This window comes from Sphaeramia orbicularis, chromosome 8, assembly GCF_902148855.1.
Source record: "Sphaeramia orbicularis chromosome 8, fSphaOr1.1, whole genome shotgun sequence".
In the NCBI taxonomy this organism is placed as follows: Eukaryota; Metazoa; Chordata; class Actinopteri; order Kurtiformes; family Apogonidae; genus Sphaeramia; species Sphaeramia orbicularis.
Window position 1 is genome coordinate 1571151 of NC_043964.1, and position 22396 is coordinate 1593546.

Consider the following 22396-nt stretch of genomic DNA (forward strand, 5'->3'; position numbering starts at 1 on the left):
GACATTCAAAATGCAATATAAAATATGAGATTAGACACAGGCATATATTTTGAACATATGTATTTACACATTATTTTCATTCTGAACGTACACTTTATGCATTCATTTACAACCCGAACTGTTCTGAATTTACAGTCAATTAAAAATGAGTTTTTTCTCATGTTCTTATATATTCAGTTGTAATTCAGGTACAAATTAAACACAGTTGTACAAACTCAGGTCTATGTCTTTCATACTGAATAATCACAAATCCTGTTTCACAGAAACCAGACCCTGGTCCTGGTCTTCCTCTGGACCAGACCCCGCTGCTCTGCACTCTACGGTCGGTGGAAATAATTGAACGTCCTGAGATTCCACCAGAAATGCCTAATGGAGCGGCCGCGGCTCAGGTGGGAGAGAGGTTCGTCCAATAACTGAAGGGTTGGCGGTTCGAATCCCACTCTGTCCATGTGCTGTTGTGTCCTTGGGCAAGGCACTTCCCCCTCCTGTCCTCCAGTTGTAACAGGTCTGGTACAGAGGCTGAACCCAAATGCAAGACCAGTAGACTGACGTTAAGTCGAGTGTGTTTATTAAACACAGTCACAAAGGTTAAAGCACAACACAGAATAATTAATAAATCTGTGAAGACGCTGAGTTCAGGACTAGACTTCTGGGCCGTGAGTGGGGTCAGCGGGTGGCCAGCGTGGCTGAGCCAGAGAAATCCCAATGGCAACCCGACTAGGAAGAAACAGAGGGATGTCAGAATACAGTCCAGGTCATACACGGGTAGGCAACGCAGAAGGCAACGGGACATGAGGAGCAGGCTAAACTCACAGTCAGTAACCCAGGTGAAGGGTCCAACACACAGGTAAACGATGGAGGCTGAGGTACACAGGGAGTAGGCAGAAACGGTAGTTAGGAAAACAAACCAGGTCACAACAGACGAGCAGGCAGAACAGGAACAGGCAGAACCGGTGGTCGGTAGACGAAACGGGTCACAACGGGCAGACAGACCGACAGGATCCAAGAAACACTGGTGAGTAAGCACACGAAGGAGCAACAAACTGGGAAAGAAACAGGGGAAGACACGGGGTTTAATACACAAGAGGAGGGAGACAATTAGACACAGGTGGAACACATCAGGGCGGAGACAGGTAATCAGGAACAGGTGGAACAATCAAGGAGAGGAAGTAAAGACACCAGACATGACACATGAGGGAAATTTAACAAAATAAAACAGGAAATGACAGACAACAGAAAAGACAGACACCGTCTGGGAGCCAACATGACACCAGTGCCACTCACACTGGTGTACGAATGTGTGTGAATGTTTGGCAGTGGGAGGGGCCGTAGGTGCGAATTGTCAGCCCCGCCTCTGTCAGTTCTGAGTGAGTCCTGCATGGGCTCCCACCTGGAACACAGACCTGCTGCAGCTGAATCCTTGGACAGATCAGATCAGTGTTTGTCTGATGTGTGTGTTTGTCGTCTGCAGATCCAGACCGTCGTCCAGGTGTACGGATCCATAGGCCACGCCCACACGGCTGATGGACACCTCAAGAACAAGTGAGTCCAAACACAGGTTAGAGAGGGGGTGTGCATGATGTCACCGTGGCTCCGCCCACTGAGTGTCAGACAGAGGCAGATGAGTGACAGCGTTGGCTTCAGTCCTGTCTGAACTGAAGAACAAGACTGAATCCAAACTGGGGCAGAGCTGTTGTTGGTTGGTTGTATTTTCAGGTTCTTAAAGCAGTGGGAGCTATCGTTTACAGACACCCAAAGACAAAGAAAACAGAAGGAGATGGATCCACAAATCCAGGAAACCAAACCTAGATCTGTGGATCCTGTTTGGTGTCAGCTAACATTCACTGATGCTGTATTTTTGGGTCCAATCAGACCTGAAATGACCCATTGTTTTGGCTAACGGTCCTTCTTAGTGCAGCTCTTGGTTTCATGATCAGATCTTTCCTGGTTTTTGTCTCATTTTGTGATTGTGAACCTTGTGCTCCTACATGATTAGTAAACGAACTGAAACTGAGTCCAACCTAGTTTTACAAATACGGAGGAACTGGAGAATAAAGCTACGACGGAGTATTAGGACCACAGAAGAAAAGAAAAACACTGGGCACTACCAGAAGAAAGTCAGAAAATATGGAGATAAAACCTGGAATTTAATGAGAATAAAGTCAAATACAAAAAGAATCACAATGTTATGAGAATAAAGTCGTACTTATAAAAAAAAACTCATAATTTAACATAAATGTCATTGGTTTATGAGATTAAAGTCGTCATATTCTGACAATAAATCCATAATATGATCAGAATAATGTGTTCATTTAAACCAGGTGGTGCAAATCTGCTCATTTCCCAGAATGCAGTGGTGCCCTGCTGGTCCACAGCAGTAGTATCTGTGTTGGATAAAGGACTGGATCTGAACTAGACTCAGTAAATCTGCTCAGTCCCAATAGATCCTGCATATATTCACTGGGGTCAGTCCACGGTCTACTGGAAATGACCTTTGGATCAGCTGGTTCTGGGCCCTAGTTTTAGACCCTTTGGATCAGCTGGTTCTGGGCCCTAGTTTTAGACCCTTTGGATCAGCTGGTTCTGGGCCCTAGTTTTAGACCCTTTGGATCAGCTGGTTCTGGGCCCTAGTTTTAGACCCTTTGGATCAGCTGGTTCTGGGTCCTAGTTTTAGACCCTTTGGATCAGCTGGTTCTGGGCCCTAGTTTTAGACCCTTTGGATCAGCTGGTTCTGGGCCCTAGTTTGGAGCCTTTGGATCAGCTGGTTCTGGGTCCTAGTTTTAGACCCTTTGGATCAGCTGGTTCTGGGCCCTAGTTTTAGACCCTTTGGATCAGCTGGTTCTGGGCCCTAGTTTTGGAGCCTTGGATCAGCTGGTTCTGGGCCCTAGTTTTAGACCCTTTGGATCAGCTGGTTCTGGTCCTAGTTCTGGACCACTTGTTCTTTGGTAGCTCGTACAGATCCATGTCCAGTCCAACTGTCCTTCATTTAATTTCAGATTTCCCATGATCCTTTTCTCTGGCTGTGTTTACTGCTGTACTCCGTCATGTTGAGCAGGTTGGTTTAAGACACTCAGTCTGACTGAGAGGGGCGTGGCCTGGGCTTAGAGGGGCGTGGTCTGGGGGGGCTGACATATGTGCAGACCCTCTGTAGGAGTTCCAGACGACTGCACTGTCAGATGTTTGTCCTCATGAGTTCAGATTAGTTGAGCGTCTGCAGTTCGGTTCATCCTACCGTCCGCCGCCACAGGAAGTGAGGTCATGTGGGTACCTTGGCCTGGAAGGCCTCCAGGTCCTTCTGGTTCTTGGAGTGGATGGTTTGGTCCAGTGGTGTGTTCTGGGCCATGGTCTTGGTGAGGTCCACCTGTGGAACAGATGGAAGACAAGTCTCACTATGGAATGTGAACCCATGGCTCTGGGACTCAGGGTTTTAGAGCTGGACAGTCTAGGAGACACTAGGACTGGGTCCAGCTGGTCCACGTGGGTGCAGCTCATCTGTGGCAGTGGTGTCCTTCTGTTGTCATTGAACCTGCTCTCAGGATGGTTCCTGGTCTCCCTCTGGTGGCTTTGCTCAGTTTCTCCTGTGGGTCCAGGTTTTGGGGGACGGCGTCCACTCACCTCCTGGTTTTTCTTCTTGAGGATCTTCAGCTCCTCCTCCAGACCCCGGATCTGTGTCTCCATGTCGGATCTGGTCTGCGTCAGCTGGTCCAGGATCTTCTTCAGTTCGGTGCCGGCTCCTTCTCATTCCTGCAACATGACGACCACAGGTGAGGATGAACCGAACTGCAGACGCTCAACTGATCTGAACTCACGAGGACAAACATCTGACAGTGCAGTCGTCTGGAACTCCTATAACCTGTGTTTGGACTCACTTGTTCTTCAGGTGTTCATCAGCCATGTGGGCGTCGCCCATAGATCTGTACACCTGGACGACGGTCTGGATCTGCAGACGACAAACATACACTCAGACAACCACGTCCTCCTGATGGACATACGTCCAGATGTGTGTGTTTGTGTGTGTGGATGTGGGTCTGTTGTGTCCGTGGACTGGACTCACCTTGGACCTGATGATGGACATGGTTTGGAAGCAGGTGCTGTAGTCTCTGGAGGCAGAGTCTCCGCTGCTCTCCACCCACTGCCTGATCTTCAGCTCCAGCTCGGCGTTGGCGTCCTCTAGGGAGCGCACGGTGGACAGGTAGTCCAGCAGACAGGTGTCCAGGGTCTGCACCCAGAACTTGTCCACATCGGTGGGAGGACGGACGCTGGCGGATCTACTGCAACAGAGGTTTGGAGCAGCGGCGACGGCAGAAATGTAGCCTCCACTGCCAACGCTAACGTTCCCACTGACAGTGCTTCCACCTTAACAGAAGCACCACCTTAAAAACAGAACCACCTTAACAGTCTGTCACCTGTCCGTCTGTCCGTCTGTCTAATGTGCACATTTCACACCATGTAGACACTTTGACCATCAGACCATTTTTAAAATATTTTGATCCAAACGTTGTCATGGAGGCGGACCGTTGACACCTTGGTTCAGGGTGACATTGACTCTAGATTAGCACTGACATTTTTACCGTCCAACCATTTTGGGGTAAATTTGGGCCTTTGTTCAAAAAGGCCCTTTTTTTGGACTCCATATTTGTCCTGTGGGTTTCAAACCTGTCCACATTTGTCCTACTGAGGGCCTTTCAGAGCATAATAATAATAATAATAATAATAATAATAATAATAATAAACTTTATTTGTATAGCACCTTTCATACAGAAATTGTAGCCCAAAGTGCTTTACATTGATTGAAAAAAAAATACAATATTAAAATACATTAAGATTTGATTAGAAATACAATAAAATAAAAATAAATATAAAAACAGCGCACATTAAAATATTTGATTATGCATAGAATTTTTGAAGTGCAAGAAATAAGATGAAAATTGAAATACAATAAAATAAACAATAAAAACAGAAATGCAATAAAATAAAATAAAAATAAAAAAAACGCACATTCCTGGTTCCTGAATTGTGACCCCATTTTTATCTCCTTTCAAAGGCTGATGAGAATAAAAATGTTTTTAATTTGGTTTTAAATATATTCAGTGAACTGGCTTCTCTAATGTCTTTTGGAATTGTATTCCATAACTTTGGTGCATAGTTAGTAAAGGCTGCGTCCCCCATTTTCTTTGTAATATTTGTGGGAGTCGCTAGTAAACCTGCGTTTGATGACCTCAGTGTTCTAGTTTGTACATAATTGATCAGTGAGTTTGCAATGTAACTTGGTCCAGTTCCATTTAGAGCTTTATACGTGAGGAGTAGTATCTGAAAATCAATTCTCTAGGTTACCGGTAGCCAGTGCAGGGAAACCAGCACTGCAGTAATGTGCTCTCTCTTCTTGGTTTTGGTTCATAACCTAGCTGCAGAGTTCTGAATCAGCGTAGACACAGGTGTCCACTTCTACTGGATGTGGACGCTGTCAGACCTGTTCACATCAGTATGTGTTCAGTGTTTGGGTTTGGGCCCAGGGCCTGGTGTGGTCTAGGCTGAATCCCACAGATCTACGGGGACAGTCTGGACAACACCAACACTAACGGGTTCTTACATGATATCAACTCCACTGGAGCTCCTATTGAAGCAGATGTTCTTCTAGAGACTGTTCAGGACGGTTGGACTGTTTTCTGCGTTTTTTCAGACTCATCTGATCTTCAACAACAGGAAAGAATCCAAATCAAACAAACCCCTGAACAGTCCCTTTGGTCCATCTGAGCTAAACTGTCCCCATATTTATATAATGTGTTCCAAACACAAGTGTGTGATGAGTGGAATGACACAAAGAGACACAAAGAGACACAAAGAGACACAAAGAGACCCGGTGGAGCCACTGTTTGAACTGGACCAACTCACTGATGTTTATTTATTCATCTGTTGGACATATTCACACCACACATCCATCCCATAATAACTCCTATTATCACAGGCTTTCCCATGTGACATAAACGTCCCAGTGGGTCAGGACCTGGAACCTCCGACGGTGACGGTGGATGTTGTTGATGTGTGTTCAGGTCTTCGTTAGTGGGCCGGACGTGTCCTCAGGACCCGGTCCAGCTTGTCCTCTATCTGCTTCAGACAGATGTCAAGGACCCGGTCCAGTTTGGTGTTGAGGGTGGTTATGTCTGGCACCAGGGAACCGATGTCAACGTTCTTGTAGATGCTGGTGCTGTTTTCACATCTGTTTCCATAGTAACCATCACGACAGTCACATAGGTGTTCATTGGAGTCCATCAGCCACCTGCACACACCTCTGTTCAGACAGGTGTCAGGTGTGGAACAAACCGGCAGCCGTAAGGACAGGTAGACGTTCACCTTGTACTTATAACCATCAAGGTCTTTGCACTCCACCTTGTTGAAAGCAGGTGGTGGCGACATCACTGGAGCATCACGATAGAAATAATGCAAAACTTTCCCATATTCTGCAAAGCTTCTAAAATCCATTTCGGGGACATGCTGGCCGTTGGGGGCACCTATGTACTCTCCAGTGGGCACCTCAATGACACAGTCCTGGGACTTCTGTTTAAGGTCCGTGCACTTGGTATCAGCAAAGCATCGCTGAGCAGCAGACTCAACTTCCTGTCGGTATGTGTTTGTTTCCTTGCTGGTGTATCCCACCGCCACCACCAGGTCCCCCACAGGTACACGCCACATATGGACCAGTTTGTAGTTGGCCTCATAGTACTTATCATACACCACCACTGCCCACTTGTACCAGAAGTACTTCTCATCCAGGGTCTTTTGGACTTTGGCAGCAATGTTCTCTTTTTGGTCTTTGGTGAATTTTTTGCTGACCTCCTCCACGTCTTTCATCAAGTACCGCTGAAAGTTGTCCAGACAGAGCTGCAAAGAATCGTTCTGAGCTTTGAAGACGTTCTTGAACATGCGGTTATGTTCGTGCTGTTGACCTGATGAGCTGAATCCGATGAGTTTCCAGTAGAGCTGGTTGAGGACCATGCCCTTCCACAGCAGACTGCTCAGGTACAGGTTAAAGCGGCCTATTTCACTGATGCTGCACTTGAACTTGTCCCTCAACAGGATGTTGATGTTCTTGCTCAGAGACGTGCCGCTGACCGTCAGGTAATGGTAGATGTTGGCCACGCTGCCCTCAGTCCCTGAGTTCTCATAGAAGTTGGCGAAGATCTCTGCCAGCCTCAGCTTCTCCTCTTTACTCGTCACCAGCCTTAGGTTCTTCTGAAACTCATCAAACTTCCTCCAGGCGTTCAGGATGTGATTCTCATCTTGAGAGTAGACGCTGACGTAGTTGAACCACTCCACGTCTCTGGCCAGGTCAGATATCTGGAAGGCCAGAGAATCCAGCCTCCGGTTGACCTCATTGAAGCCGTTGCTCAGCTGATCCTCCTGAGGGACGAAGGCCAAAACCACGTTGACAAATGAGACGATCAGACTTCCGATACCAGGCGCCACACTGGCAAAGCCAGCCAGGGCCTTGAACACCGACTCCAGCTGCTTAGGTTGGATTTGATTCAACACCTCTGTGACCGTGGTCAGGACGTTTACGCCCACCTGGACCCCAGTCTGGACCCGGTCTTTTGTAGTTGAATCCAGCTCTCTTTTGAGCCTGCGAAGGGCTGAGAGGTCAGCAGGTGAAGGGTCATGTGACTCAGCAGCCGAGGTCGTCCAATAAACAAAGAGGATGAGTGAGAACCACAGCACGATGGAGGACGTCCGAGGAAACGCCATGACTGAAACACAGAGACACAACATTTAAGACAGAAGTGGACCCAAGTCTGAAGGGTCAACATTTAAGACAGAAGTGGACCCAAGTCTGAAGGGTCAACATTTAAGACAGAAGTGGACCCAAGTCTGAAGGGTCAACATTTAAGACAGAAGTGGACCCAAGTCTGATAACTAATAAAAATACTACTACTACTAACACTACTTTTTTTTCCCTCCAGCGCTGTTGCAAGTGGCAGCACTTCCAGTAGCTCTGTGTTTGCCGTGTGGTTTTTTTTTTAGTGTTTTTTCGTGTTTTTATTGCTAATTTTTAATTAGTGTTAATCGTGAATTTCTATCTATCCTATGGATACGGAGTTACACTCGCTGAAACTTGTTTATTCGAGTAACCTGTTGCGTGCACTGAGAACCAAAGCCCACGCCGGTGTGGTTCTACATTTACCTGATGAGGTGAGGAGGCTGTATCGTGGCTGCAGAGCCGGCGCTAAGCTAAAGGTTAAGCGGCTAGCGAAGAAGTGTCGATACAAACCTGCAGTACCTTCTGTGGTCATGGGAAATGTGAAGTCACTACAAAAGAAGATCGATGAACTGGCTGCGCTAGTGAAGAACGTTAAGACCCACAGAGAGTGTAGTTTACTGCGCTTCTGTGAAACGTGGCTCATGGCTAGCATTCCAGATGCTAACATAGAGTTACCCAGCTTTAGCATCGTCAGGGCGGACAGAGACCCAAAAGCGGAAAGGAGGAGGACTGGCTGTTTATGTGAACACACTGTGGTGTAACCCTGGGCATGGAAGCATCCGAATGTTGACACTTTTAAATATGTTGGTGTGACAATCACACAGACCTGTCTTGGTCACTTCACATTCAGACCATTGTGAAGAAGGCCAGACAGCGTCTGTACCACCTCAGACGCCTGAGAGACTTCAAGCTCCCATTAACAGTGTTCAGGAACTTTACACTTGCACCACTGAGAGCATCCTGTGCAGGAGCATCACCATCTGGATGGGCAGCTGGACTAAGCAGGACTTCTCTGCCCTCCAAAGGGTGGTCCGTTCAGCTGAGTGGACCATTAGATCCACCCTCCCCAACCTGCAGGACATTTACATCCACAGATGCAGGTCAAGGGCTGAGAAGATCTGGAAGCAGCCTAGCCGTCCTGGAAACTCTTTATTCTCCCTGTCGCCGTCAGGCCGACGCTATCGCTGCATAAAGACTGCAAGTGAGAGGATGAGAAACAGTTTGTTCCCTCAGGCCATCGTTTACTCAACTCTGAGCTTTAAACTCTAAAGTAGACCCTGCACTACACACCGGCACCTTTATACACATGCACTTTATATAATGTATAATGTATAACAGCGTTCCTTCTGCTTATTTGACTGATTATGTATATGTACATATATTTCAGAACCTTGTTTTTATACTGAACCCTCATTTTAATTTTTTTTTAACTGAACCTTTATATTTACATTTTTTCTATTGAAACTGGATGCAGGTACAAAACACATTTCACTGTGCATTGTACTGGGTATAGTTGTGTATGTGTCCCTATTACCTGCCCACGGTGTTTGGACACACCACTGTTGTTACTGTTTACATCCCGCCCCGCTCGGACGCAGAGGTACGACGTGTGACGTCATCCACTCCACTGTTGCTAGACTGCAAACGCCACACGCTGAGGCTCTGGTGTTAATGTCTGGGGACTTGAACCAGGTGACTCTGGACACAACACCACCTGCTTTCTTCCAGTATGTGGACGGCAACACCAGGGGAAAAAGGACCATTTATTTACTGTATGCAAACATAAAGGATGCATACGGCGCCACCTGCTGCCTGCACTGGAGAAGGCAGACCACAACCTGATCCTGCTGCAGCTTCACTACAAACCTACAGTGAGGAGGTGACCCACTACCACTGGGTCTTTCAGGAAGTGGTCTACAGAGGCAGAGCAGACTCTGACAGACTGCAGGGGTCGCATGGTGAGAACACCAGGAGGCTGTCCACATCACCACGGACTACGTAAACGTCTGCATGGACGCTGTGGTTCCAGTAAGAACTGTACGCTGCTATGCTAACAACAAGCCCTGGATCACAAGTGACATCAAGGTCCTTCTGAATAAGAAGAAGAGGACCTTCAAAGATGGAGACCAGCAGGAGCTGAAGGGTGTGCAGAGGGAACTCAGAGTCCAGCTCAGGGAGGAGAAGGAGGAGGAAGATGGAGCAGAAGTGTCCGAACAACAGCACAAAGGAGGAGTGGGACGGGATGAAGACCATCAGCTGCAGCTGGAGGCAGAGCAACACCATCGAAGGAGGGGTGGGCAGAGCCAACCAGCTGAAGGACTTCAACAGGTTTGACCAGCACAGTGGAGACCCCCTGCAGTGGAGACCCTCTGCAGTGGAGACCCCCTGCAGTGGAGACCCTCTGCAGTGGAGACCCCCTTCAGTGGAGACCCTCTACAGTGGAGACCCTCTGCAGTGGAGACCCTCTGCAGTGGAGACCCCCTGCAGTGGAGACCCTCTGCAGTGGAGACCCCCTGCAGTGGAGACCCTCTACAGTGGAGACCCTCTGCAGTGGAGACCCTCTGCAGTGGACAGGAGCAGTGGGGCTGTGAGAAGGACCCTTTTGGACTTCTCCAGAGCCTTCAACACTCTCCATCCTCTGAATCAAACTGACACAGATGGAAGTGGACTCACACCTGGAGGCCTGGATCCCAGACTGTCTGACAGACAGGCCTCAGTACGTAGGACTGGGGGACTGCAGGTCTGATCTGGTGGTCAGCAGCACTGGAGTTCCACAGGGGTCTGTGCTCTGTCCTGTCCTGTTCAGCCTGTACACGTCAGACTTTCAGCCTGTACACGTCAGACGTCAGAGTCCTGCCATGTGCAAAAGATCGCAGACAACACTGCAATGGTGGGCTGTATCAGGAAGGACAGGAAGAAGAGCACAGGAAACTGATCCTGGATTTCGTCGCAGGGTGCGACTCCAACCACCTGCACCTCAACACCACCAAGACCAAGGAGATGGAGGTGGACTACAGGAGGAAAAGGCCTCAACCAGAGCCTGTGACCATGAAAGGGGTCTGTGTGGAGACGGTGCAGTCCTACAGATACATACCAGTCTGTAAAAAACAGCTAATTACAGACGTTAGAAAGAGGTTAAAGAGGTTAAAGAGGTTAGAAAGAGGTTAGAAAGAGGTTAAAGAGGTTAGAAAGAGGTTAAAGAGGTTAAAGAGGTTAAAGAGGTTAGAAAGAGGTTAGAAAGAGGTTAAAGAGGTTAGAAAGAGGTTAGAAAGAGGTTAAAGAGGTTAAAGAGGTTAGAAAGAGGTTAAAGAGGTTAGAAAGAGGTTAGAAAGAGGTTAAAGAGGTTAAAGAGGTTAGAAAGAGGTTAAAGAGGTTAAAGAGGTTAAAGAGGTTAGAAAGAGGTTAAAGAGGTTAGAAAGAGGTTAGAAAGAGGTTAAAGAGGTTAGAAAGAGGTTAGAAAGAGGTTAAAGAGGTTAAAGAGGTTAGAAAGAGGTTAAAGAGGTTAAAGAGGTTAGAAAGAGGTTAAAGAGGTTAAAGAGGTTAGAAAGAGGTTAGAAAGAGGTTAAAGAGGTTAAAGAGGTTAGAAAGAGGTTAAAGAGGTTAAAGAGGTTAGAAAGAGGTTAAAGAGGTTAAAGAGGTTAAAGAAGTTAAAGAGGTTAGAAAGAGGTTAAAGAGGTTAAAGAGGTTAGAAAGAGGTTAAAGAGGTTAAAGAGGTTAGAAAGAGGTTAAAGAGGTTAAAGAGGTTAAAGAGGTTAGAAAGAGGTTAAAGAGGTTAGAAAGAAGTTAGAGGTTAAAGAGGTTAGAAAGAGGTTAAAGAGGTTAGAAAGAGGTTAAAGAGGTTAGAAAGAGGTTAGAAAGAGGTTAAAGAAGTTAAAGAGGTTAGAAAGAGGTTAAAGAGTTTAAAGAGGTTAGAAAGAGGTTAAAGAGGTTAAAGAGGTTAAAGAGGTTAGAAAGAAGTTAGAAAGAGGTTAAAGAGGTTAAAGAGGTTAGAAAGAGGTTAAAGAGGTTAAAGAGGTTAGAAAGAGGTTAAAGAGGTTAAAGAAGTTAAAGAGGTTAAAGAGGTTAGAAAGAGGTTAAAGAGGTTAAAGAAGTTAAAGAGGTTAAAGAGGTTAGAAAGAGGTTAAAGAGGTTAAAGAGGTTAAAGAGGTTAGAAAGAGGTTAAAGAGGTTAAAGAGGTTAGAAAGAGGTTAAAGAGGTTAAAGAGGTTAGAAAGAGGTTAGAAAGAGGTTAAAGAGGTTAAAGAGGTTAAAGAGGTTAAAGAGGTTAGAAAGAAGTTAGAAAGAGGTTAAAGAGGTTAGAAAGAGGTTAGAAAGAGGTTAGAAAGAGGTTAAAGAGGTTAAAGAAGTTAAAGAGGTTAAAGAGGTTAGAAAGAGGTTAGAAAGAGGTTAAAGAGGTTAAAGAAGTTAAAGAGGTTAAAGAGGTTAGAAAGAGGTTAAAGAGGTTAGAAAGAAGTTAGAAAGAGGTTAAAGAGGTTAAAGAGGTTAAAGAGGTTAAAGAGGTTAGAAAGAGGTTAAAGAGGTTAAAGAGGTTAGAAAGAGGTTAGAAAGAGGTTAGAAAGAGGTTAAAGAGGTTAAAGAAGTTAAAGAGGTTAAAGAGGTTAGAAAGAGGTTAAAGAGGTTAGAAAGAAGTTAGAAAGAGGTTAAAGAGGTTAAAGAGGTTAAAGAGGTTAAAGAGGTTAGAAAGAGGTTAAAGAGGTTAAAGAAGTTAAAGAGGTTAAAGAGGTTAGAAAGAGGTTAAAGAGGTTAGAAAGAAGTTAGAAAGAGGTTAAAGAGGTTAAAGAGGTTAAAGAGGTTAGAAAGAGGTTAAAGAGGTTAAAGAGGTTAAAGAAGTTAAAGAGGTTAAAGAGGTTAGAAAGAGGTTAAAGAGGTTAAAGAGGTTAGAAAGAGGTTAAAGAGGTTAGAACACCGGTAACTGTCCCAGACGTCTGTATATTTTAACACCAGTAAGTGTGTGAGTGCTGCTGTTCTCTGATTCTACTCAGATACAGTGTTAAACTGAGGTCCGGCCAAAGCCATGGGGTTAAAGGAACTCACCACTTAAAGCTGCCGATGGAAAACCAACAGGAGAAGAAAGTTTAAAAAAGGTGAACCCAGACTGTGGTTTATCGAAAACAGCAGATTCACAAAAGTCCAAAAACGGTGCGTTGTCAGAGAAGGCAGTTTAACACTAGTACAGTGCAGTTTAACACTAGTACAGTACAGTTTAACACTAGTGCAGTGCAGTTTAACACTAGTACAGTACAGTTTAACACTAGTGCAGTGCAGTTTAACACTGGTACAGTACAGTTTAACACTGGTACAGTACAGTTTAACACTGGTACAGTACAGTTTAACACTAGTATCCCATCAAACACACTGTTGGTCTAACACCTGAAAATCGACTTCATCACATTTTATCGTCTTCAGTGACTCTGTGAAGACTCCCATCTGTAGTTACGCCCATATTTGGTTCCACACATTCAACATACACATATGATTGGTTGACAGTTGTTGCTAGGTAACATGTTAGCATAAGCACACACCCATTTGACAGTTCACTTCTGTTTAACACCCATAAAAGAACACTATAAAAGAACAGTTTTGCATTTGACAGTTGGATGGTGGCTCAGCCTCAGTTTGACATTTGCACTCAGAGTTCAGATTAGATCGACCAGTTTCACCACAACGGGTTTAGAGAGTTACAGTCTAACACCTGCACAGTTAGGCTAGCATGTCTAAACCACAGAAAGTTTCTTTAATTCATAATCCAGATGAAACTGGGCTCACCTTAAACACAGAAAGTTTCTTTAATTCATAATCCAGATGAAACTGGGCTCACCTTAAACACAGAAAGTTTCTTTAATTCATAATCCAGATGAAACTGGGCTCACCTTAAACACAGAAAGTTTCTTTAATTCATAATCCAGATGAAACTGGGCTCACCTTAAACACAGAAAGTTTCCCCTGAAGCAGAACCAGCAGTGGAAAGGTCTGATCCAAAGGGTACAGCAGATACAACTGAGGTTTGAACATAATAAAAAAAACACCAAGAAAACAACATGTAAAGCAAACAACGTATAACATTTCATTTCTTCATTTCTTCTTTTCTTTTTTTCATGTCTTTTCACTTTGTTTTTTATTTTGAGCTCAGCAGTTTTAAACCAGTGTTCAGATAAGTGCAGAGGCTTTAGCAGGAACTAGAGCAAGATGCAAAGTGACGACATCTGCATTTGGTAAAAGACAAAGAACTGAGGAACGTCTGAAAACACTTCTAAAGCATCTATTAACATATGTTCAAAATGACCATATTTGGACATCATGCTACAGCCTTATGAAAATTCCATTTCACCCTCCTGGTGACCATGGTGAACGTGTGCCCGTTCCTACAGCTCCGCCCACTGTTCAACTACGTGAACGTGATGCGTTCAGGTCCAGTGGGATTCCTCATCGCTCTGTAGAACCACCTGTTTTCACTGCACACACTCACTTCCTGTTTCAGGGTCACATGGTTCCTCCTAGCCCCGCCCCCTTATGAGACTGACGGTGGATCCTGAACCTGGTTTAAACCAGGCCTGTCAATCATAACTCAGTTCAGTTGTGGTTCCACATTCAGACCAATCGGATCAGAAACAGGTGTGAACAGTCCAATCAGAACAGAATCAGGACCCATCCAGGCTGGGATCTGAGTCCACTTCAGTTTGTTCACATTATTCACATGGTTTTAAAAGAGGGTTTAGAAATAGAAACATGTTCAGGTCATTTGACTGTTTTTTTGTTTTGTTTTTTTTTTACGCTTAAACACAGAAAACTTTTTTTTTTCAGTAACATCTTCTTTTTAATGTGTCTTTCATTTCTTTTTAGTAGGTTTTCAGTCTCTTTTGTCAGGTTTTTAATTTTTTTATAATGTGTTTCTTTTTTATTACTCTGTTTTTACCTTTTCTTTTTGAAGGTGAACTTTCGTTTTATCGGGTTCTAAACTCTTTTTAAAGCTTTTTAAACATTGTTCATTTAGTTTTTAACTTCTTTATAAAGGGTTTTTAATTATTATTCTATTTTTACCTTTTCTTTTTTAAGGTTACAATTTAAGAAATTTATTACAAAATGCACTTGACACATTTGTGTTTTCAGGAAAATGTAATGTGCTAAATTAATCTGTAAACTGTGGTTAAAGTTCTGATGACATTACCTGGAGCTCCTGAGACTAATTTCTACTAAATTGCTCTGAAATTATATTAATTTGGATTGTTATTACATCATGAACCATGTTATTACTTTTTTTTTTTTTTTTTTTTTTTTAATAAAAATGTGTCAAGTGCATTTTGAGAGTGCATTATATAACTGTGAGGGTGAAGTCAGTGCTGTAGCTCATTGTTTTAATTCTGTTGTTGTTGTTGTTGTTGTTGTTGTTGTTGTTGTTGTATTGGCAGCTTTTAGGATTCTCCATCAACTTCACTTTGGTCACAGGCGCCTTAATAAAAGGAAACATTATGAAACCATATGTGTTCTTCAATTGGAAGAGAAATGGAGCCAAATCATGTCAGCAGGAAGGCAAGGCAAGGCAAGTTTATTTGTATAGCACATTTCAGCAACAAGGCAATTCAAGGTGCTTCACACAGGACACTGAAATAAAAGAAACAAAAAGAAACACATTTAAAATATTATAAATGAAACATGTAAAAGGTGATTAAAAACAGCAAGTAAGAAAACACATAAAATCAAAAAAAATAAAATAAATAAATAAATAAAATAAAAATAAAGACACACACATATTAAAGTAAAAGTTGCAGTGCAGAGTTTCAAAGAGAATATAAAATTTAAAAAGTCAAAAGCCTTTTAGTCAGCGGCAGCAGTGAACAGGTGAGTCTTTAACCTGGACTTAAAAGAACTCAGACTCTCAGCAGACCTGATATTTTCTGGTAGTTTGTTCCAGATATACGGAGCATAGAAACTGAACGCTGATTCTCCATGTTTAGTTCTGACTTTGGGAACACAGAGCAGACCTGCACCAGATGACCTGAGTGGTCTGGATGGTTCATACTGGACTAGAAGGTCTCTGATGGATTTTGGGCCTAAACCATTCAGTGCTTTATGCTAGTAAGAGAATTTAAAGTCTATTCTCTGAGAGACAGGGAGCCAGTGTAGAGACCTGAGAACTGGGCTGATGTGGTCCAGTGTAGAGACCTGAGAACTGGGCTGATGTGGTCCAGTGTAGAGACCTCAGAACTGGGCTGATGTGGTCCAGTGTAGAGACCTCAGAACTGGGCTGATGTGGTCCAGTGTAGAGACCTCAGAACTGGGCTGATGTGGTCCAGTGTAGAGACCTGAGAACTGGACTGATGTGGTCCAGTGTAGAGACCTGAGAACTGGGCTGATGTGGTCCAGTGTAGAGACCTGAGAACTGGGCTGATGTGGTCCAGTGTAGAGACCTCAGAACTGGGCTGATGTGGTCCAGTGTAGAGACCTCAGAACTGGGCTGATGTGGTCCAGTGTAGAGACCTCAGAACTGGACTGATGTGGTCCAGTGTAGAGACCTGAGAACTGGGCTGATGTGGTCCAGTGTAGAGACCTGAGAACTGGGCTGATGTGGTCCAGTGTAGAGACCTCAGAACTGGGCTGATGTGGTCCAGTGTAGAGACCTGAGAACTGGGCTGATGTGGTCCAGTGTAGAGACCTGAGAACTGGGCTGATGTGGTCCAGTGTAGAGACCTCAGAACTGGACTGATGTGGTCCAGTGTAGAGACCTGAGAACTGGGCTGATGTGGTCCAGTGTAGAGACCTCAGAACTGGGCTGATGTGGTCCAGTGTAGAGACCTGAGAACTGGACTGATGTGGTCCAGTGTAGAGACCTCAGAACTGGGCTGATGTGGTCCAGTGTAGAGACCTCAGAACTGGGCTGATGTGGTCCAGTGTAGAGACCTCAGAACTGGGCTGATGTGGTCCAGTGTAGAGACCTCAGAACTGGGCTGATGTGGTCCAGTGTAGAGACCTCAGAACTGGACTGATGTGGTCCAGTGTAGAGACCTCAGAACTGGGCTGATGTGGTCCAGTGTAGAGACCTCAGAACTGGGCTGATGTGGTCCAGTGTAGAGACCTCAGAACTGGGCTGATGTGGTCCAGTGTAGAGACCTCAGAACTGGGCTGATGTGGTCCAGTGTAGAGACCTCAGAACTGGGCTGATGTGGTCCAGTGTAGAGACCTCAGAACTGGACTGATGTGGTCCAGTGTAGAGACCTGAGAACTGGGCTGATGTGGTCCAGTGTAGAGACCTCAGAACTGGGCTGATGTGGTCCAGTGTAGAGACCTGAGAACTGGACTGATGTGGTCCAGTGTAGAGACCTCAGAACTGGGCTGATGTGGTCCAGTGTAGAGACCTCAGAACTGGGCTGATGTGGTCCAGTGTAGAGACCTCAGAACTGGGCTGATGTGGTCCAGTGTAGAGACCTCAGAACTGGGCTGATGTGGTCCAGTGTAGAGACCTCAGAACTGGGCTGATGTGGTCCAGTGTAGAGACCTCAGAACTGGGCTGATGTGGTCCAGTGTAGAGACCTCAGAACTGGGCTGATGTGGTCCAGTGTAGAGACCTCAGAACTGGGCTGATGTGGTCCACTCTCGTGGTCTTAGTGAGGACTTGAGCAGCAGCATTCTGGATCAGCTGCAGTCGTTGAACAGACTTTTTAGGCAGACCACAGAAGATACTGTTCCAGTAGTCAACTCCACTAAAGATAAATGCATGGACAAGTTTTTCAAGGTCCTGCTGCGACATCAGTCCTTTAATCCTAGAAATGTTCTTGAGGTGATAGTAAGCTGACTTTGTAATTGTTTGTATGTGGTTTTTAAAATTCAGGTCTGAATCCATGACAACACCCAAATTCCTGGCCTGGTCTGAGGTTTTTAACTGAAGTGACTGGAGCTGTATGCTGATTTTAAGACGCTCCTCCTTGGGTCCAAAAACGATTACCTCAGTTTTTTCTCTGTTTAACTGAAGAAAGTTATGGCCCATCCATTCAGATATTTGCTCCATGCATTTACCCAGTGCTTGTATGGGGCTATGGTCACCTGGGGACGTTGAAATGTAGAGCTGTGTGTCATCTGCATAGTTATGGTCATCTATTTTGTTTTTTTCTATGATCGAGCCAGTGGAAGCATGTAGATGTTGAACAGAAGGGGCCCCAGGATGGAGCCTTGGGGGACTCCACATGTAATTTTGGTCTGCTCAGATTTAAAGTTACCTATTGACACAAAATAATCCCTGCCCTTTAAGTAGGATGCAAACCAATCAAGAACTGTGCCAGATAGTCCCACCCAATTTTCCAGTCGATCAAGTAATATATCATGGTTGACTGTGTCGAATGCAGCACTGAGGTCCAGTAAGACTAAAACTGAAGATCTGCCATGATCTGTGTTTAAGCCAATGTCATTAAATACTTTGAGCAGAGCTGTCTCAGTGCTGTGATGTAGGAAGTATATTTATGGATGAAAATGTTATCAAACTGCAGCCAGATGGTGGTTTTAACTGAAGGGTCAGAGCGGTGATGTCTGCAGATTTGGAGACCTCATATTATGGCTGTTCTGCAAATAAGTATAAATATACAAATTATTTTCATATGATCATATTGACTGGGATTCTTGTTGGTGAATGTGCAGAGGCTGACTCACTGAAAATATGATCTGTATTTGGGAACATTATCCAGATAATAAACTGATCTTGCTGTTGTTTTTCAAACTGTATTATGTGTCCTCCAGGGCAAAACCTGGGCATAAACCGTTGTGTCATATCATATGATGTTGTTGGCAGTGTACACCCATTCTGACCTCAGCATTAGCAGGATTGTTCCCCTGCTTTAACATTAGAGTAGTGTCATCCTGCTTTTGTTATCATCGTCTTTAGCTCAAGGATAAACCACCTTCAGACTTTTTACATAAGACAGATAACACTGGGCTACAAATAAAATGTTTCCAGACTGAAAGTAATGAAATGTTACCATGTGTGAGTCACTGATAAAGTAAAATCAAGTCAAAAATGTTGGTTGGCTGAAGTTTCCAAGATACGGTCTTGGGTCAAAATGTGAAATTTGGCAATTAACAAGAGAATGGATTTAACTCAAAAGGAATATTTGTGTCAGAGCTACCATCTACTTCAAAACACTGTCTGTATATTACAATACATTCACTTTACAGAATATACCAAGTGGAAGATTTCTAAATGTACATAAACCAATATATATGTAATAACAACTATCATATACCATGAAAACATCATCAAACCAGCACTTTGGTCATTGGTTTTCCCAGTGAATCTTATTAAAATACTTAACAGTTAGCACATTTAATCTCTGAGGCAGATAGTTTCTTAAAAATAAATAAATAAATAAAAATTGTAGACCAGTTCTCTGGAGTATGACTTCCCATTTCAGCACCACATGCTCTGTCCATTGCCCCGCCCCTTTGTGAAATAAGCAGCAGATCCAGTGTCATTCTCTGTAATCGGTGAGTGTCAGGGTTGTGGATAAATGGAGGCTCAAGATCCTAGAGATTCTATTAAACAAGTAGTTTATTTTAAGTGACATTTTCCTTTTTTAAATGTTCTTCTTCCTTTTCCCTCATGTCCCTGTGGTCTCCATAAACTGTAAATGCTCTGCTTGGCTCTGAATTCTTCATTCATTCAGCTCCACAGGTCCATCTGCAACACTGTTTCTGACTAATGACACCACAAAGGGGGTTTGGAGCACTGGCCTTTAAATGCACAGGACACACGTTAGGCCCCACCCCCTGCAGGTTATTGGCTGTGCTGCTCTGTCCTGTTCAACCAACAACTAAACATTTGAGGTAACGGGCTCAGAGTTTGGACAGATTTTCAGTTTTTACTCCAACTGCTGCTGCTGATAAACTATTGTGTCAAACTCAGAGAAATGTTTGTCAGAAGTCTGGACCTGATATGTGCAAATGTTGGGATGTAACTAGTTATAGACGGAACAAATTAAGCAGGAATTCAAACAGGTTGTAGAAATCCACTTTATTTTTGCCAAAATGAATATAAAGATAGCTTTGCAGCAGGTGGAGGGTTCAAATTCAAACTGTCTGAACTATTAGGGTCCAAATACACAAAGAAATGAAGCACAGACGAAGAAAAGTGGGTTTAGACAAATATGAGCACTTTAAGGGCCTTTGAAGGAACAGCAATCCACCAGAAGATGAGGTTTAGCTGAAAATGTTCATAAAAATGAAAATTCAAACAAAACCCAACAGAACACGGACCACAGTTTGGGAAACAAACTGCACAAAAACCAAGAAAAAGACCCCAAAATCAAAAAATCGGACCACTGTCCCTGTATCTTAGTGTCCAAATTCAAAGCTTAATAATAATAATAATAATGGATTGGATTTATATAGCACCTTTCTAGACACCCAAAGCGCTTTACATTAGGTACATTAGGTACATGTAGGTAAATGTATCCAGATCCATTTCTTCTGCCCCAGTTCTGTGTATTTATTCTATTACAGAAATGGTCCATGTTTTGCTCATATTCAATCAGATCTGTACAAAATTCAAATTCACACTTGATATCATTGATACTGATTTATTGGATCAATCCACTTCCTATCTGTTAGAATGGGAACATTTTTCAAAGTGGCACCAAATCCAGAATCAGATCCGGATCCAAATAATTTCACTACCTTTTGCTGACATCATCATACAGAAGCTGTAGACCAAGTCTGAAGTCAACCAGAACTGGAGTTCAGAGAAGAAGACGATTGAAAGTTTTGTAACAGACGACAGACGCCACATGACGACATTAGCTTCAGCCTGTGGGCCGCTAAGCTACAAAGGGCCTTCCTAAAGGGCTTCTAAAAGGCAACTAAAAGACTCATTTTCAGCAGGGTGGGGGGTGATGGGCCAACCGTGGCCAACCAAAAACTAAATGGGGATGCATGTCAGACAACCAGGCATCCACATCCAGCTGACCTGGAAGCTCCAGCTCCTTTCAAAGCCCACCTGACTGCTTCCATCCAGGTGAGGGAACCATGGCAGGTGAACCTGATGAACGCTAACGACCTGAACATCCTGAACCACAGGAAACGACTGTGGTTTCATCAGCCTCAATGCAACTAAGAATTTAAATCAACCAATCAGGACTCACATTTTATTGATGTGTACTGATAGTCATTATGCACCATAAGTTCAAATGGTATAATATTCTATACATTTGAATATTATTGGACTCTATTTTATTGGTTTATTTAACAGGGACATTTATATATTAATTCACATTAGATACTTTTCCATTAGACAAACAGTATACGCAAAACTTCACCCATATTTACTAAAAAACAGAAGTGCGTAATGTTGGTTTTTCCATTAAATCACAAATGCAATGATTTGTTTATTTATTTTTCCAAGAAGACACAAGAAGTCCTTCCATGAACATGATGATGAACGTAAATATGGTGTTGATTTACAGATATATTCATTATTATTATTCTATATTACCCCTCTCTCCTTTGCTAAATTAAAAAAGATTCAATTTCCTGGTGTGTCCACACACACTGCACCATGTTTCTTTTAAAACTCGTCTTCTTTACTTGTTGTAATGTCCGTCAACATCCGTTTTTTTTTTTTTTACCTCTGCCAAGGAACGGAGGAGGCTGTGTTTTCTTCAGGGTTTGTCTGTTGGTTTGTTTGTTTGTCTGTTAGCAGGATAATTCAAAAAGTTATGGACGGATTTTGATGAAATTTTCAGGAAATGTTGACACAAGGAAGAAATGATTCAGTTTCGGTGGTTGTTTGGCGGGGGGGGGGCAGGACTGCTCTCCTCTGCTCTGCGGTCCCGAGTGCTTTTCTGGTTTATCCATGTGACTCTAGTTGCAGAAAAAGGTCTTTCCACTGCAGTTTTGTGCGATATACCATTTGCACTAAGCCAGAAAAACCACCTCTTACCACTACGCAAAAACATTTAATCGAAAAATGAGAGTTTTGGTGAAATTGGCATTGTTCTATTTGGTGAATGTTTATGCACAAGTTATATTCGTGCAATCTGAGGGTCAATGGAAAAGCAGCTAGTGTTGTAAATGCACCAGAGTTAGCCTAATACCTATGTTTCATCTGCAGCCGTTGTATAAATATGTGGTTCTGGAAAATGAGTGGATTGAAGATGGATGTCCTAAACCCTTCTGACCATGTCATGTGCACAAACAAGACGGGAAGTGAACCTTTGGTGTCACTGGCTCTCATCTTGGTACATAGAGGACTTTTGGTTTGACTTTTCTCAGCCTGCTCTTCCCTTTGTTTCATAAATAAAGGTCCCATTCTGAACAGATAATCACACACTGTCTTACCTTTGCTGATGAATATGAATGAAGTTTCTGCTTGCGGCTAATCCATTGTTTTGTGTTCCAATGAAACGATTCTGACAAGAAACAGATGGTCCAGGGATTAACAGGTTTAATTAACTTTCATGCACTTATCCACCCTGTCATACAACACTTCCAGAATATTCTGAAGGTCAGAGGGGAATAATGGTGCACACCACACAGACTGCATGAACACATTCCAAACATCTGCACAGCAGGAAAATCAGACTGGGTCCAGGACTGTTCAGCGCAACATGACGCCATGAACTGCGTACAGATAACATTCCACTTTTAACTGGCCTATTATCTGTACACA

General features: G+C 43.7%; 1 protein-coding gene across 1 annotated transcript; it reads right to left on the bottom strand.

Moving 5' to 3' along the window:
• Window positions 1-3716: 3716 nt before the first annotated feature.
• On the bottom strand, window positions 3717-7839 carry LOC115424083 (uncharacterized). The gene is made up of 4 exons (XM_030141188.1): window positions 6072-7839; window positions 4055-4356; window positions 3870-3940; window positions 3717-3744 (listed from the first exon to the last, which is right to left on the bottom strand). Exons 1-4 carry the CDS (start codon window positions 7762-7764, stop codon window positions 3717-3719), a joined length of 2094 nt encoding a protein of 697 aa, XP_029997048.1. The 5' UTR covers window positions 7765-7839.
• Window positions 7840-22396: the final 14557 nt, after the last annotated feature.